Here is a 16,835-nt window from a genome sequence, read left to right on the forward strand (position 1 = left end):
CTAACAATCAAAATGCGCGTGATACATTCATTGTTATGCAATGAAAACATTTATTCTGCAGGTGTACAGGTATCAACAGAGAACCATACCATATTTTACACCCCTGTCTCTGCAAATGCGGTCTATACAGGTTTGGATTATCGTATAATAATGAACGTTGACTAATTGATGCATTTCTTTTGTAAACGTTTTTCATCCACTTATCATATCCGCCCATGTTACAACATACACTCCCAATGAAATGAGATCTCTGAGATTCCAAGTTGACTTCAAGTGACCTTCTATAGTTCTGACCCTAATCAAATACACCTAAACCAGCTTATCAAGTGCGATGCAGTCGGGTCTCCTCTGTCACTTTTACCGAGACTATTTTCAGGTCAGACAGTGGCATGTAGAGTCTCCAAGGTTTGCCTTAAGGACCAACAACCAAGTATTTCACGGCACTGCGAGAGCACATTCAAGCTTTTGTTCTTCATGCATCATGTATTCCATCCTCTGGAGAAAGATGCACACCAGTCATCCAGTAGCTACACAAGAATACCATTAACTACAATGGATTCCCTAAAGCACAGCCATCTTAAAACCCCAAGTATGCCTCGCTGCAGGCTAATGCTTAAACTCTTTCGGCTAACCATCACTAACTGTGAAGGTGAACACCTCAGAATGTTGAACCTTAAGCAACGTGTGTTGATAACAGAACACACAGTGAGTTGGTATATTTAAATTTCATAATATTGTGAACATGTACTTACTGTTGTGTTTGAAAACTCGAATGGTTGCGCTCGACAACCTGGCGCCAAGGATAAGGGACGTGTGATTTAGCTCATCGCTCAGGATCAAACAGCCCTGGAAACAAGGAATATGTTACTGCATGGCTCTGAACACATTACGAAGCAGGAATCGAAAGCAGGAATCCATCAATAACATGTTGTGTAAAATAATAATGTGAGGGTCGTACAAAACACGATCACAAACAGTCAAGCGTTATAGCATCTTTTAAAACACTGTTTAAAGTGTTTTACAGAAAGTCATACTAAATACCATACTATAATATAAAGAGTAAAAATAAAAGGGTTGCACTTTATTTTACAGCACCATACTGTATTTTATCTAAGAAAATACTGGTTCTACGTCAGAATGTCGGCTCATTACTGACTAGTTCCTACGTCACACGCATGTGTCGTGGTTGTAGGAGCCATGTAATGGGAAAGTCATGTGACCAAATGATAATGGGTGTGTCATTAATTAAGTGGGGTTAAAACACCTGTTGTGTGTGTGTTTGGATGGAAGAATGGGGGTGAGTGCTGGAGCACATATTTTGTTGACCGTGCAAACCTGTACAAAATAAAACAACATGCAAGCTTCAAGGATAAACGCGTCACAGAAGTTATTCCTCCACTCAGCTCCTTAGCGGTCTTTTGATTGTTTTTATGTGCCGCTACAGTGGTGCTCACAAGACCAGCGTCAGCCAATGGTGAGCCAACTTTCTGACGTAGATCCCGGAAGCGCTGCACTGTTTACACTACGTCAACAGTGTAGGAGAACGACATGGAAGAGAAGAGATTGTTGAATAATGTTGTTATTTTTGCGCACTAAAGTATTCTCGTCGCTTCATAATATTAAGATTGAACCATTTTAGTCACATGGACTATTTTAACTATGCATTTACTACCTGTCTGGGCCTTGAAGGTTGCAATGACGTTACTGCCTATGGGTGGTTCAGATTTTAACCTCTCAGATTTAATAAAAAAGATCTTCATTTGTGTTTCGAAGATGAACAAAGGTCTTACGGGTTTGGAATGAAAGGAGGGTGAGTAATTGATGACAGAATTGACGTTTTTGGGTGAACTAACAGTTTAAAGTTAGGTTTAGGGGTAGGTTCAGGGTTATTACCCAGTTATTGTAATAACTATAAGTTTATAGTATGTACATGGGGAACAGGACTTTAAAATAAAGTGATACCAATAAAATAATAAAATAGAACTTGAAATTAATAAAATGCAAAAAAAACATGGCAGATCACTCTCTTCATAGTATTCTTGCATGCACGTATAATTCAATACTTCCGATTTTTATTCTTATTTCATTTGTTAATCTATCTATTTTTATTATCTTCTCTCTCTCCTTTTATGTCATTGAATCTTAATTGTTCATTCTTTTGAGCTCATTTAAATATAATCCTGCCCCAGATAGGGAATGATCTGTCTGGACAAAGTCCATCCTTATATTTTGTCAACAAAGAAGACATGCAATGACGTCTGGGAACACTACTGAATAATGACTTAAATCAGTTGAGTTACATTTATGCATTTGAAAGACACTTTTATCCAAAGCATCTAAGAGACCATTCACGTTTTTCCAGTTACAAACATGAGACGGGTAAAGAGAAAAAGAAACGTCAGCTCTTGAGATACGCTCCCCCCCCCCCCAAAAGTTTGACTTCTTTTAACTTGAGATACGAGCACAATGGTTAAACACGTCTGTCTAGTTAGTGCATATTTACATAGAACAACAATGGAAAAGCAGCACAGTGGAATGCAAACATGCGTTTTGTGTGAATGGACCATTGCATGGCATTCTATTATTGAGCATGTTCGCTGGGAATCGAACCCCAGCCTTGGTGTTGCCAGCTTTACCAACTATGGGAAGCAGTTAATTGAAATGAACCTTCAGAATTTTTTTTTTTTGGTTCAAATGAATTTAACTTTTTAACATTCAGATCATTTGTTGTAAACTGGATGACGAATTCTCAATATCAGCAGAGCCTGGCCTGATTCAACAATGGTTGCTGTCATCTCCTCTTCACCTTGAGACGCCTTGAACTGACACTTCCTCCAGAAGGGACAAGTTGTTGGACTCAGTGCTTAACCAATACCCCAAGGCTGCAACATACATCATGAGGACTTTCTTAAGGGAAGAACATCCCCCTCCAGTACAATCCTTAAGAAAGTCCCCCAGCCCTCTGGATCACACCCAGATCCTGAGGTCTTCTCATCTGAGCTGGTTATGACGACCACATCATTGGGCCCAGTATAAACAATCCCTAATGAGACGCCCTAAACAAACACTGTCAAGTTCTAACTGAGCTTGTTTATCTGATTGAGCATCATTTTTAACAAGGGTTTGTTTAGTGTGCTGGTTCATTGGGTTATTCTGTAGTGCGTGGAAAACTCTTTATTGTGGCAATTAATAACAGGCGCCCAGAGATAATGGATTAATATACAACAGTTGTGAGCTCACTTCAGCAGATAAAATCGAGTGATTTAAGACAGATGTAAAAAATAAAGAGGCACCGTTAGGGATTAATTTTTAAACGCTGACCTTTCCGACTAGAGCTGGAATGTTCATGGAATTGGTGGCGAAACCCATTCCAAACGCCATGGCAGCCTCCACACCCAAGAACTCAGCCACATGTTCCTCCAGTTTCTCATGGATGCTGAAGTTGCCTATAAAAAAAGATAATGAAAAGTATAAGCTAACACTTTTATGAAAATTAGTTTACAAAAGTCTACTTGGTGACTTGTCTCTTTTCTTTGTACAATAAATGGGAACAGAAAATGTCACAGGCCAAAGCAACACATGTCATGTCAGCAACACATGAGCTGACCACTTTCTTTAACCATAAGACCAGAGAAATGAAGAAAAACTGAGAGACTGACTGTGCTTGCGATTATCAATAACTTGGAGACTTTTGAACAAATAAAATCCAAGGCAACAACTCTCCATGTGATGTAAAATTACATTAATAAAATATATATATATATATATATTTTTTTTCTTTAGAAGTATACAGGCCTTGATTAGTTAGATGTTTTTACAACAGTACTAGGAAAAACTCAGAATTTGACTCACTTTAAAGGAAGTGTTCAACCCAATATGTTATTCTGTTATTATGAATCACTATCATTTTGTTCCAACCCTGTATGACTTTCTTTATTTTGCAAAACACATAAGAAGATATATATATAAAAAAAAATTAGTAACCAAACAGTTTTGAAGGCTGTATTGACAAAAACCACAGACATTTCTCAAAATATCTTCTTTTATGTTCCACAGTCGTACAGTTTTAGAAAAACACGAGGGTGAATTTAGATTTTTGGGTGAACTATCCCTTTAAACTCATTAGTTGAAATTTGAATTGAATTGACCACACCCTTCAGGTTGTCCAAATGGAATTTGAATGGGGATGACAGGAAGAGGAACTTACGGACTAATATAATACCATCTAATGTTTCTGGAAACCCCCCATCTGTTGTCTGTATAATTATGCTTGTGTGTTTCAAACTAAATATATTATTGACTAATAACTACACTTACAGCAATTTAATTGCACTTCCTTAAATTTAAATTCGGATAACAGGTCTGCAGCCTGTTTGTGGTCTTAATTAAAAATCAATCAAAGTTCTGGAATGTTATTAGAAAGTAAATTACATTATTAATTCAAATCTAAATGCACAACCATGCACACATACATACAAAACAAGTTAAAGAATTTAAAAACAACACCACTATACACATGTGGGCAATTGGAGTCTGGCTCCCATCATTTTTCTGCTCCCATGGACCCCTCTCACACACCAAAAGTGTCAAAGAGTCAGAATAAGACAGCGGTCAAGAGTGAATGCACAACACTCAGTGTTGGTCTGTAAATAAATGCCTCTCCTTTTTCCTTTGGAGAGCTTTGTACTCTAAAACACCATTGATTACTCCGGACTTCTGATCATTCCCTCTCACAGCAGCAGCTGAAGCGTGATGAGTTTGATTAAACCTGAATCGGGTCCAGGGTGGCTAAACTGCACTTCAGTGTGATAGTGTTTACACACTTGGCATTAACATGCGACCTGTATCCGGATGTTGTCCACACATACACATTGAAAAGACAAGTGTAAACGCGTTTCTGATCGGAATGTAATCCGATCACCGTGTCCTGATCCAGAGGAAGTCGAGGACGGATTGTGATCGGATCTCAGTGTAATGTAAACGCAATCCAGCCATCGTGTCTGCATTCACAGGTGGACGTCATAGGCTGCGTTTACACTTGGCATTAACATGCGATCACCATGATCCGATCAAGCAGATCGGATCATTATCCAATCAGGACACGGTGCGTTTACATTTGTTCATTGTTGTTGATTAAGTAGCCTCTGTATCTGGATAATCGATTGGATTTCTGTTTTTGCATAATATTTAAATTAGGTCTGTAGCACGACACCAAATTAAGAGTAAAGATGATACAAATTAAGCAATGTCCCATTTGCTTTAACCCACTCACTTTACTATCCTGTGCAATCTCCAGTCTTAGATCAAATTACATTTTTTGAATGAAGGAATACTTCCAGAGTTGATCATACTGTAACTGTTTTCTGACAGCTACGTGGGGAGACTGGGCGGGGAATGTGTGACGTCCACCTGTGAATGCAGACACGATGGCTGGATTGCGTTTACATTACACTGAGATCCGATCACAATGCGTCCACGACTACCTCTGGACCAGGACACGCTGATCGGATAACATTCTGATCAGAAACGCGTTTACACTTGTCTTTTCAATGTGTATGTGGACAACATCCGGATACAGGTCACATGTTAATGCCAAGTGTAAACGCAGCTCGCTCAACACAGAGGAAACACATAAGGGTCTTGACTTGTAACTGGGGTATTGTAGTAGTCTAATGAAGTGAGAAATGAGAGCGAGACCCATGAAGATCTCATTCACCTGCTGGGAGTGTTTAACCAGGAAAAAAACTGAACATAAAACAGCAAGTTCTCAACCTTAACCTAATTTAATTTAAATGGATAGGAACAGCTCTGATAACAGTTAAGAGATATGTTCAGGGTTAAATACAAATGAAGCTCGGTCAACATTATCTGTGGGCATAGACTACCACAGAAAATCATGTTTACGGTAATATTTACAGTGAAAGTTAATGGGTCAAGGAACTGCACCAGAATAATACATACACAAAGAATAAAGCATAACTTCCCCATTGCACTTTTAGCAGTTTGCAATGAACAAATCAAACAAAAAAGTCATCGAAATAGCTCAACACAGCAAATGTTTCAAGCGTTTTCCCCAAATTCAACTGAAAATGAAACTTTTGCAGTCTTAAAATGATTTAAACCCTTCAAGGCATGCATCTTTAGTAATTAGTAAGACACCCTTTTGCTGTTGTGATCTTATCTTTTCCTCATGAGCAATGGCTTCCAGTTCAGCAATATTCTTGGGTTTGCGTGCTGCTGCAACAGCCTTCTTTAAATCCCACCAGAGATTTTCTATAGGGTTCAAGTGATGACTGTGATGGCCCCAGGTCTTCTTCTGAGGTATGTTTAGGATTGTTGAGGTATGCTTGGGATAATTGTCCTGTTGGAAGGTCCAATGACACCCGAGCTTTAGACAAAACAGGTCTAATCAAGGGTTTCATTAGTTGAACCAGGTGTGCTTGAGACAACACCTGTTTTGTAGATTTGTGCTGTTGTGAGGATTCTATTCAGGGGGTTGAATAATTTTGAGACTGCAGAACTCATTCAAAGTTGTATTTTCAGTTGAATTTGGGGGAAACATTTGTTGTGTTGAGCTAGTTTAATTACTTTTGTTTGATTTGTTCATTGCAAACCACTGAAAGTATGTACATTTTGCTAACAAGCCTGATTTGGAATGGGGTTTGAATAATTTTGATTACAACTGTAATTTCAAGCTTCACATTTTTTTTCATAGGCTTCCATTGCAAATGCTATTTTTGTTTGTTTTTAAATGCAGAGGGACAAGCCAAATCATTTTCTGTAGTAATCGAAAGCACACCTTAACTTGTTTAAAACTAGCAAAATTCCTTTAAACACGGGTGCTGCGAACTGTTCTGGGCTCAATTCATACTGAATTATACTTGTTATAAATTATAATCATATACTCAAGCTGATTTTCAAAAATAAAAATAGAAAATAGATTAATATTTTAAGTAGCTCCAATAAGACAAAAAAGGGTGTAGCTCAATGAAAAATTCTCGTTTATGAACCCCTTAAGCCCACTGGAGATAGACAACTTTTGTCTCATAAGAAACTAGTGTAGCAAACAACATTTGCACCCACTGGTTGTACAATGACTGCATCACCATGGTGAAACATTTAGCTCTAGTAACAATAAATGTGACACTTACAAATAACCCATTATGTTCTCGATTCCTCCATAAGTGCAACGTGCTTCAGTGATATTAGTGTTTGACAACTGTAACTTAATGGTAACTCTTTTAAATAGTCCATGGTGACTGAACACACACACACACACACACACACACACACACACACACACACACACACTAAAGACAGGCAGATTTTCTGTAAATGATTGAAGTAGAAGTCTTAAAACCTGTCAGCTAAAACAAACAGGACTTATTGATCCTGCAGTTAGAACAAAAACATCCTGTCAACCGTGACCACGTTATAGTGAAAAAAAAAAAAAAAAAAACTTACATAACATAACATCACATAAATGAGTAAAATTGTAATCAAATGTAACTTGGGAGATACAATGCCACTTTCCAGTATAAATTTAAGGGTAGTAATTCTGTGATTTTGATTCCTGTACCTAAATGCAAATCTTTCATTAGTCAAACCCTTTAAACACTTAGTAAAACAAGATTCATGAATATGTATACTTAATTTTAAAATATAAACTATTTTTATATACTTTAATATTTTACATATTTCATACGTATTTACTTTATTAATAATTTACTTAATTAATATATAATTTATTATTTATTTCATAATTATTTTGAAACACTGGTGATGTAATGTTTGTGAATAAAATAAATAATTGTAAAATAATCAGTTAAAAAAAATTTGTTTAAGAACATTGACTGCAAAATTATTTTAAAATGCCCATCCCTAATACGTAATACATACACATGCATCTAATTTAGAACTGCATCTTAATATGGACTCGTGGGGTTAGTTGTTATTGCTCATTTAACAGAGGGCCTGCAGAAATATATCCCAAAGCAACGACTCTGAGAGATGCAGAAAGAAAGAAATGAATCCCTCAAATGAATAATGAATGATACGAAAAGGACTTTACACACAAATACTCCCATGACTCATGATCACGTGTTCTTTTCGTGTCCGTTTCTGATTTTTGGCTCAGATTCACCACAGTAGCACCGCAGACAAAATATCTCAGATTACCAACTTTACCTACTTCTAAGGAAAAATATATATATCATTAAGAGGGATGTGCATTTATACTGTGTAAGAGTGTATGTAAGAGGAGAAAAACAGAAAAGCAGTGACACAGAGAAAGTTAAATAAAACAGCGACACAAATTTCCAGCTTAACTGTAATTTGTACTTGACCCAACTGTGCTCATGTGATGTTTTACAGTCTTACATGTTTTACAGTCTTGCTGGTGTCAGAACAGGTAGTGACAGTCATCAAGCAGCTAAGAAAAATGTCACATATGTAACAAACCAGAATAACTAGATATCAGATTGGTCTAACCAAAGAACTTAACAGATCTAATCTCTAAACCATCATCTAGGGTTTCCACACATTTTTACCAATGAATTTCCATTAAAGTAGTTTGTGATCACTCAATACGCATTTTAAAAAATATTTTTCCAACCAATTAAATATTTTTTTCATAAATGAAAAAAAAAAAAATCTATACATTAAAAAAAAAAAAATCTACTTTTTCAAGCCTGGAAATCACAATTTTAAATCATGTTTTTTTTGTGTAATATAGCTATTTGTGAATGTAAAATGTCTGCAATGTTTTAAAAAAACTTGTTCATTACAAATACAAAGTTCTGTAATGAAACTCTAGATGGCGCAGGCTAATAGGTTCTTAACTCAAACGCTTGCAATCATATAATTTTATATAGGGGACACCTGATTGGTTCCTACCGTATCAGTAGCCAATGAGCTCGCTGCTCAACCTTCAAAAGCTTGGTTAGCATTTGCTTTAGCAGTGCACCTTAAAGTGACCTCCACCTGTATGGATCTGCTATGGCTAATTCTTGTATGCTATGTTGTACAGCAGCAGCTTGTCTTACTTGCTCACAGCAGAGTGTCATGTATGTAGCAAGTCCCGTACTTGCTCTGCGTAGCAGATCTATTCCACCAAGACCAAATATATCAACATTGTCAAACCCATTACCATGCCAAACATTAAGAGAGTTGTCTTGGCAGAAATAAAGAAATAAAGTTATTGTCTCTTAAAAGAAAGAATAGATTCTGAACTGCTGAAATGAGTTATCAGCAATTCCAGTCTTACTTCCTGGTACATACCTACATAACAATGAAACAAATTTGCTTCAATGGCTGCCCATGAACAACATCTACTTCCGCCCTCAAACACTGCTGTTATAGCCGAGGCCTAGAAGAGTTTGGTTCGTGTTGTGACTTGTCGAGATGACGCTGTTTTCTGTGCTGCGAATCTAAATGCAGGAATGCGGATGAGGACTCACGCTGGAATTTATACAGAAAAACGCACCATCATTACTGTTTGCATCACTGTGTATCAAGTGCTGAGAAAGCTGAAATTTGAATATGCTAATGGGCTTTTTGTTTCTGAAACGAGCTGTAAGCGGTAGACCAATCACAACAGACTGGACCTATTGACCAATCAGAGCAGAGAAGGCTCTCGGAAATGAGGGGTTTATAGAGACTGAATCTTGAAACAAGCCTTTGAGAAATTTGGTTATGTATAATGTAAATTATGAGAAATTGTAAGTGTTTTTTGACCTTGGATGCATGTAAACCTATAGTAGGAGACCTCCAAAACAAAATGAGTAGCATTTAAAATAGCATAATAAGGGCCCTTTAAAATTCCCTGAGATTTCCTATCACTGTGGTACAGATAACCATTTCACCTTAGACTTAGTGCAAACAAGCCCGCTTTTAACCTACACAATCTACATGACATTTGTAAAAAATGTCAGCATGGGAATATGGGAAGATCATTATGAGTCATTTGATTCATCATAAGTAATAAACCTGTACCTGAGAGAGATATGAAACACGTCAGTCAATCATCAACTTACGTTGCAAATTCAAAAATAGGTTGGACCTAATAAATCTATTGAAGGAGGAATTCTGTTAATGCTGCTCAAAGCAGGTCAGATCACAAGAGGAAAAAATGCTTTTGATGGGTTTATGGTGGCATTTAATAAACCATTATAGTTGCCAAACAAAATACCATGCTTGTTCTTAAAAGGGGTCATCTGATGCAAAATTCACTTTTATATGGTGTTTACATATAAATGTGTCTTTGCAGTGTGGACACAACCATACAATGAAAAAAAAAAAAAAATCCATTCACTCCTTTTCTTTTAATCCACAAAAAGCCTAAACACTCTCAATAATCAAGCCGTTTGGATTTTCTGAGCAATATGATGTCATTTGTATAATGTCTGCCAAGGCAGGTTGCCAAAGCAGCACCTGTCTTGTGTCGACACACCCCACGGTAGAGAGGGGTGGGGTGAGCAGTTGCTCATTATCATTTAAGGAGACATGCACCGAAACAAGTCACAGTGAACAGAGCTGTTTTTAAGGAGGTTAAAGGGTGTTGTTTTACACAATCATTGAGAAATTTTAACCAAACTATGTTACAAACTTTACATGAAGACCCTAAAGAATCATACCAACTTGTGGAAAATGGGCATCCGATGACCCCTTTAAGAAAACAATGTTGGATGCTATAGGTGACCTGATTCTGAGAGATGTTTGTGGTGTAGCCACACAAATACCTAGTTCCTGTCTTGTGCTGCAGACGCCCACCCCATACTGTCTGGTCACCTCTGCTACGGTTCTCAGGAAGTCAACGTTGTTTTCAGCGAAACCCAGATAGTTGTAGGAGCCCATGTTTATGACGTTCTTAATGGTTTTCCCTGTTAACCTGACAGAGAAGAAACACACCAACCAAACGGTTATTGATATTGATTTATCCTGACTAGCCTGTACATAGATCATTCTTGTTCTAGGGTAGAACTAAAATTAGTGGGTATAATATAAAATAAATTTGTGCAATACAAAGCAGCAGTCCATGTTAGGGCGGCCATTGAAAGAAACAATAAACACAATGAGCTGAAATTACAAATTAACTAAATGAGGAAAAAGGTCCAAAAATCATATAACTGTCATTTAATATTTTTCTCCTCTGATGAAATGTATTCAAATGTTTGATATAATATTTTTAAAAGAAGTCTCTTATACTCATCAAGGCATTTATCTGATCCAAAATACAGTAAAAAAAGGAGTAATATTTTGAAATATTATTACAATCCCAAGTGTTTTCTATTTTAATATACATTAGTGTAATTTATTCCTGTGATGTGGACGCTGAATGTTCACCAGCCATTACCATCTTCAGTGTCACATGATCCTTCACAAATCATTCTAATATGCTGATTTGCTGCTCAAAAGACTTTTCTTAATATTATATTATATTTTGAAAACAGGTGGATTTTTTCAGGATTCTTTGATGAACAGAAAGTTTAAAAGAACAGCATTTATTTGTTTTTTTCTTGTATCAACTTAAAAGTTTTTGAACCTTTTTATCAATTTAATACATTCTTGCTGAATAAAAAATAAAAAACTTTTGAATGGTAGGACTATAATATCATATATGAATATATTTCTTTCTGGATAAAAATACCATATTGTCCTAGTATGAATGAAAAAACAGGTTTAAGCTGGTTAGTGCTGGTGCGGTGAAATAAATCCATGGGCTTTCTGGTAAAGTTGGTTTACTGGTTTTGCTGGTTAAGCTAGTTAGTAAGACTTGACAATCAACACCTTTTACCAGAAACCATCACCTATACAGTACATCCTGCTCTTTTCAACAGTTATAACGGCTTGTTTTATGCAAAGAATAGATTTACCTAAAAGTCCAATTGTAATCATCCGTTACTCTTTCCATGAGATCAAAAACCGGACCGGGTAAACTGCATATGGGCCGGTTCCAGTTGTCTCTGACTCTCATGTACATGTTCCGGGTGTAGAAGTTTTCAAAATCTTGGTAAAGGGGAACAAAGTCCTGTAATACAAGAAACCAATTACAACATAACAACTAGAAGCACTTTTAACACAACCTGACATCAGTATTTCATGCTTCCCTTCCGCAATATGCTCAATTCATAAAAAAAGAAGAGGGACAGGTGACCCAAGATCAGCCATAAAAAGACACTGTTTACACGTGGGTAGTTACAACCGGGTGAATGTTTCAAAACCATTTGCTCTGTGAGTATCAGAGTCCTGAGAGACTCACCCACATCTTGTCTTTAAGTAAACTCTGCCAAAGAACAAAGAAGAGGCTATGCAGACTGCTCATTGTGCTGCCTTTATTAAACCTACTTTGAACTGTTAAAAAACAGTTATGGAGTTAAGACAGCAGAAAATAACAAAGCCGCAAAAAACTGCAGTCTGACTTTTACACGTTTTTTTGCATAAGCTTTTGACTGCCACTCAAGTTTTTCTGGTCACCGAGGAGGTGTCTGATCTTCACCCAGCGTTTTAGATCACACATTCAAAGCATTCTCTTAAGACACCAAGAAAGCTCAAACAAAAACTGCACTCTTATTGATTCTTATAGCCATTTTTGTTCTCATTTAACACAAAGCACACAGTTTAAAGCTATGCTGGTGTGTGACTCAAACGACAATGTAGAAACCTCTGTTAAACAGGAAAAGGGAGAATGGAAATGCTGTGAGATTATGTAAATGTAGGCCTAGCTCTTAAATGCTAATGGCGTGTATGGGCCTACATATCAAGCACACTCTGTGAAATGTGCAGAAACCTGTTCTTTCCATTCATTTTCCGGTTAATATATTTATTTTCATTGGATATTAATGGCAAATGGTGGTGCTACAGCATTCCACTGAAATGTCTGTTGCGCTCACTTCTTACTGATTTGTATTTGTACACTTGAAAAATTACAGCTAGCTTAGAAGATTTAGACAGTGACAATTTGGCTGGAGTGATTCACGCTGATCATGGAAAACATGGCAAGCACAGAGCAAAATATTCCCAATGTGTTCACTCATACCAATATAACACTATTTTACTAAAGGTGTGACTCTCTCTGAAAGCTTACCATTTCATGATCTTGCCAACTCAATTTTTAAAAAAAACTCAATTTATGCCTTTTAATAATCACATCTAATGTAATACCACAAGCTTTGAGTGAGAAATGTACACAAAAGAGGCATCTTTTCTCAACGGACAGACAGAGCAGAAATAATGAAGTCACTGTCCTCTGGGGTTTAATTGCGTACTTAACCTCCCCAGCATCACCTCACACATATCATGGAGATTTTCCATAGTGAACAGTGTGTAAATCAAATGACATGAAAGAAAACACTTTGTGTTTGAGAATAATTTGTGTTGCCTATAATCATCTTTCTAACATTTATTTTTTTATGTTAATTATGCAACTCTCACAGAACATTTGCCTTTTAGACGCATAGAAAGATGTTATTCTAATCCAAAAATTAGGATAAGTCCTAGCAACTCAGTATAAGGTTTAGTATAAGTATAAGCCTACATGAGGTAATGCTAAATATAATATAAAGATTTTCTTCCCTTTGTGTATGAAAACTAGAGCAAGACAAACTAGAACACACTCTGCATGGTGGTTACTGTGCAAAATGTATTAGATGGAGAGCAAACCTACCTTTTGCTCTTGTCTCTCCTGGGCCTGATGGCATTTCTCTAATCCAATAGCTCTTAGTAAGTCTCTGAAATAGCCAAACAGGATGACAATTCCATAGCCCATGTATGTCAGGACAGCCACATACATGGGGGCCTCCTCGAATGAATCTTCACCCCTAACTCGAGGCTGATGAAAACCGTTTCCCGTGCCATTTTTATGCACCTACAATATCACAGGTTAACAAAACAATATAGTTAATACTGTTTTATTGGTACTTTAATTTAGCAGACAAATTATATTCAAATATATACTACAATAACTTAACAGTCCAATTACCATCATTTAATAATAAATGTAATTTCTAAGTGTGCTTAAGCCATATCTTTCATAACCAATAGGAAACTTTTAATGACAAATACCATTGTTTGTTGTTAGAAACCATATAGTTTAACTGTGAAAATTGTATAACCACAGACAAAACCATGGTGGCTTCTCTTAAAGGGATAGTTCACTCAAAAATGAAAATGCTGACATCATTTACTCACCCTAAAGTTCCAAACCTGTATGAGTTTCTCTGAAACTGTATGAGTTTCTCTTCCTCTGAACACAAAAGAAGATATTTTGAAGAATGTCTGTAACCAAACAGTTGTTGGGCCCCATTGACTTCCATAGTATTTTTTTCCGCCATACTATTACTGTCAGTCAGTGGGGTCCCATTAAAGGTTTTACTACCCATATTCTTCAAATTATGAACATTTGTGTTCAGCAGAAGAAATAAATACATATAGGAGTGACACAACTTGAGGGTGAGTGAGTAGCCTAAATGATGACATAATTTCCATTTTTTGGTGAACTGTCCCTTTAAGAGAGAAGCCACCATGTTTTTGCCTGTGGTTAGGTTACACAATTTTAACAGTTAAACTATATGGTTACTATTCTAATATTTACATAAGAGTAAACATTTATTTCATTACCAGAAGCACCCATGAACTTTAAGCATATTTTAGTGATGACTCAAACTAATTGGTGAATTGTTCTTCTGAAACAATTCATTAAACGAACCACCTGACCGAACCGATTCGGTGAAATGAATCGGACCTCCCAATTCAAATTCCATGTTAAGTCAAACTGGACATGTTATAGAAAAGTAAGCGCGCTGTAAAATCAACATTTTTAAACATTATCCCCTGTAAGTTACCCATTTAACGTTAACTTGAATTTTTAAAAGGACACGTTAAACTTTAACGTATTTTACGATGAATTGAGGGATGCTGCTTGACATACCTTTTCATTTTTGTGATATCCATTCTTTAAACTGTTGTTTTCCTGTTGTTTCTGGTCACAATGAGACTTCAGGGTTCCGTTGCGTGGATAATGTTCATCTGTTCGCATCATGTTTTCTAAGCGTCAACAACGCTGAATAATGAAGTAGGCTATACTATTGAACTTCTCTGTTCCTCAGTTTAGAGAAGTGTGTGTGTGTCCGTTGAAGTGTAATTCCCTGCTGTGAGTTCACCATCCGACTTCATGCTCAAATGACTTTGATTTGAGTACACACAACTTTGGACCAGGAAGTATTCACGGACACCAGAGGAACGACGCGACGCGACTGGGCGCTCCCTTTGACAGCTTCGAATATGGAAGAGCGCGCAGCTTGTACTACAGTGAAGACACGATGATATTCAAACTTATAGACAGTCAGTTGTGAATCTGCATCTGGATGTGTTTTACAGCAAATTAAAAGTAAAACTGCTGCAGCCACAAACACCAAGGTGTCAGTGGTAAAAGAAACACGCAGTACAAAGTGAAACATGTTGTGCAATATGCAAATGATGTCTATTATCCAACAGCTTGAAACGCGTTTACTTAGTTTAAATTGTTTTCACTAACCATAATTTAACTACTAAGACCAAGTAACCAAAGATGAAGGATGGGCCTCTGCCAGAGTCCTCGATCTGAGAAGCCCCTCAGAAACTAGGCACTATTATGAATGTTATTGTTGTTTCAATGCATTCAAATTGTGGTGTTTCATTATTATAACCATCTATCCATCCTTAATACTGACCACATAAAGCCATGGACGACTCGTTACTATAGTTACATCAATGTGTCTGTATTACAGTGTTTAAAAACTGGAGCAAACATTTGTCTACATTATTGTAACTAAGAAATGCATTATAGATGGAGTGCAAACCTAACTTTTGCTCTTCTCTCTCCCGGGCCTGATGGCACTCTAAATCAACAGCTCCCAAGATGTCTTTGAAATAGGTTAGAGCAATGTACCTGATATAAAACAGTATTATGAAAAAAATACACTTTATTTTCCATCACCTTCATATATTTATTAGGCTATAGTACAACTGTTTTGTACAGATACAATGGTTAGTGTTACTAACGGTACATTTTTATAAGGCGCACCATTGTTATTTTAGTATTTTGTTTATGGGTACTATTATGGTACTTATAAAAATGTTCACTTTTATTTTTATATTTTCGTTTTTCAGTGGTCTTAAGTAGTCATTTGTATTAGTTGTTTATAATTTGACGATACTTCAATTAATATTTATTTCAGTTTGAGTTTTAATAATTAAATGTACCATTTCAGTTAGTTGCAACATTTCATAATTTAAGTTGTTTAAGTTATTATTATATTCAATTTATATATTAAATAACCAAAAATTATTCTTACTAGTTTAGTTAACAATTACAACACTGAGGTCTGCATGTGGTTTCATTTTTATCAATAAGGTATATTAAAGAACAATGTATTTTTTTTCTTTTTCCCATTATAAATATGATTCTTACATTGCAGTTTAGGCCTCAAAAACTGGTTTCTTCCCGGTCTCCAAGATAAGCTATCTTTGAATAGTTTTGCTGCCTTCTGCATATTTACCACTCCAACTACAATTCAGCAGAATGTGGGAAGTCTTCCACAGAACACGAAGTCATTGTGATTACACAAATGAAGAATAATTCTGAAGTCATACTTTCCTTCCCTTGCTTTTTCAATGGGGTTGTGTTCTTGGGGAGAAGAGAAACAAACACCTGAGTGAGTGAATGGGCGAAACATATCTATCTAGATGGAAATGAAGAGAGAATGAGTGGCAACGTGTGGCACTGGCAGCAGCCTGCAGCTGTCTGAACTAATGCTGGACTAACCGAGGAACTGTCACTGCTAATTAACCACAGATTC

At 36.5% G+C, this 16,835-nt stretch overlaps 1 protein-coding gene across 1 annotated transcript in view; it reads right to left on the reverse strand.

The window, feature by feature from the left end:
• Positions 1-15,942, reverse strand: part of sptlc3 (serine palmitoyltransferase, long chain base subunit 3) — a 30,359-nt gene extending 14,417 nt beyond the window's left edge. The window contains exons 1-6 of the mRNA XM_079634602.1: positions 14,927-15,942; positions 13,664-13,864; positions 11,874-12,028; positions 10,740-10,888; positions 3,322-3,446; positions 753-846 (exon numbers count right to left, since the gene is read on the reverse strand). Coding sequence (XP_079490728.1) covers positions 753-846; positions 3,322-3,446; positions 10,740-10,888; positions 11,874-12,028; positions 13,664-13,864; positions 14,927-15,037 — 835 coding nt within the window. The 5' untranslated portion in view covers positions 15,038-15,942. The remainder of the gene's footprint in view (positions 1-752; positions 847-3,321; positions 3,447-10,739; positions 10,889-11,873; positions 12,029-13,663; positions 13,865-14,926) is intronic.
• Between the last annotated feature and the right edge of the window lie 893 nt (positions 15,943-16,835).

This window comes from Phoxinus phoxinus (assembly GCF_949152265.1).
Source record: "Phoxinus phoxinus genome assembly, chromosome: 14".
Taxonomy (NCBI): Eukaryota; Metazoa; Chordata; class Actinopteri; order Cypriniformes; family Leuciscidae; genus Phoxinus; species Phoxinus phoxinus.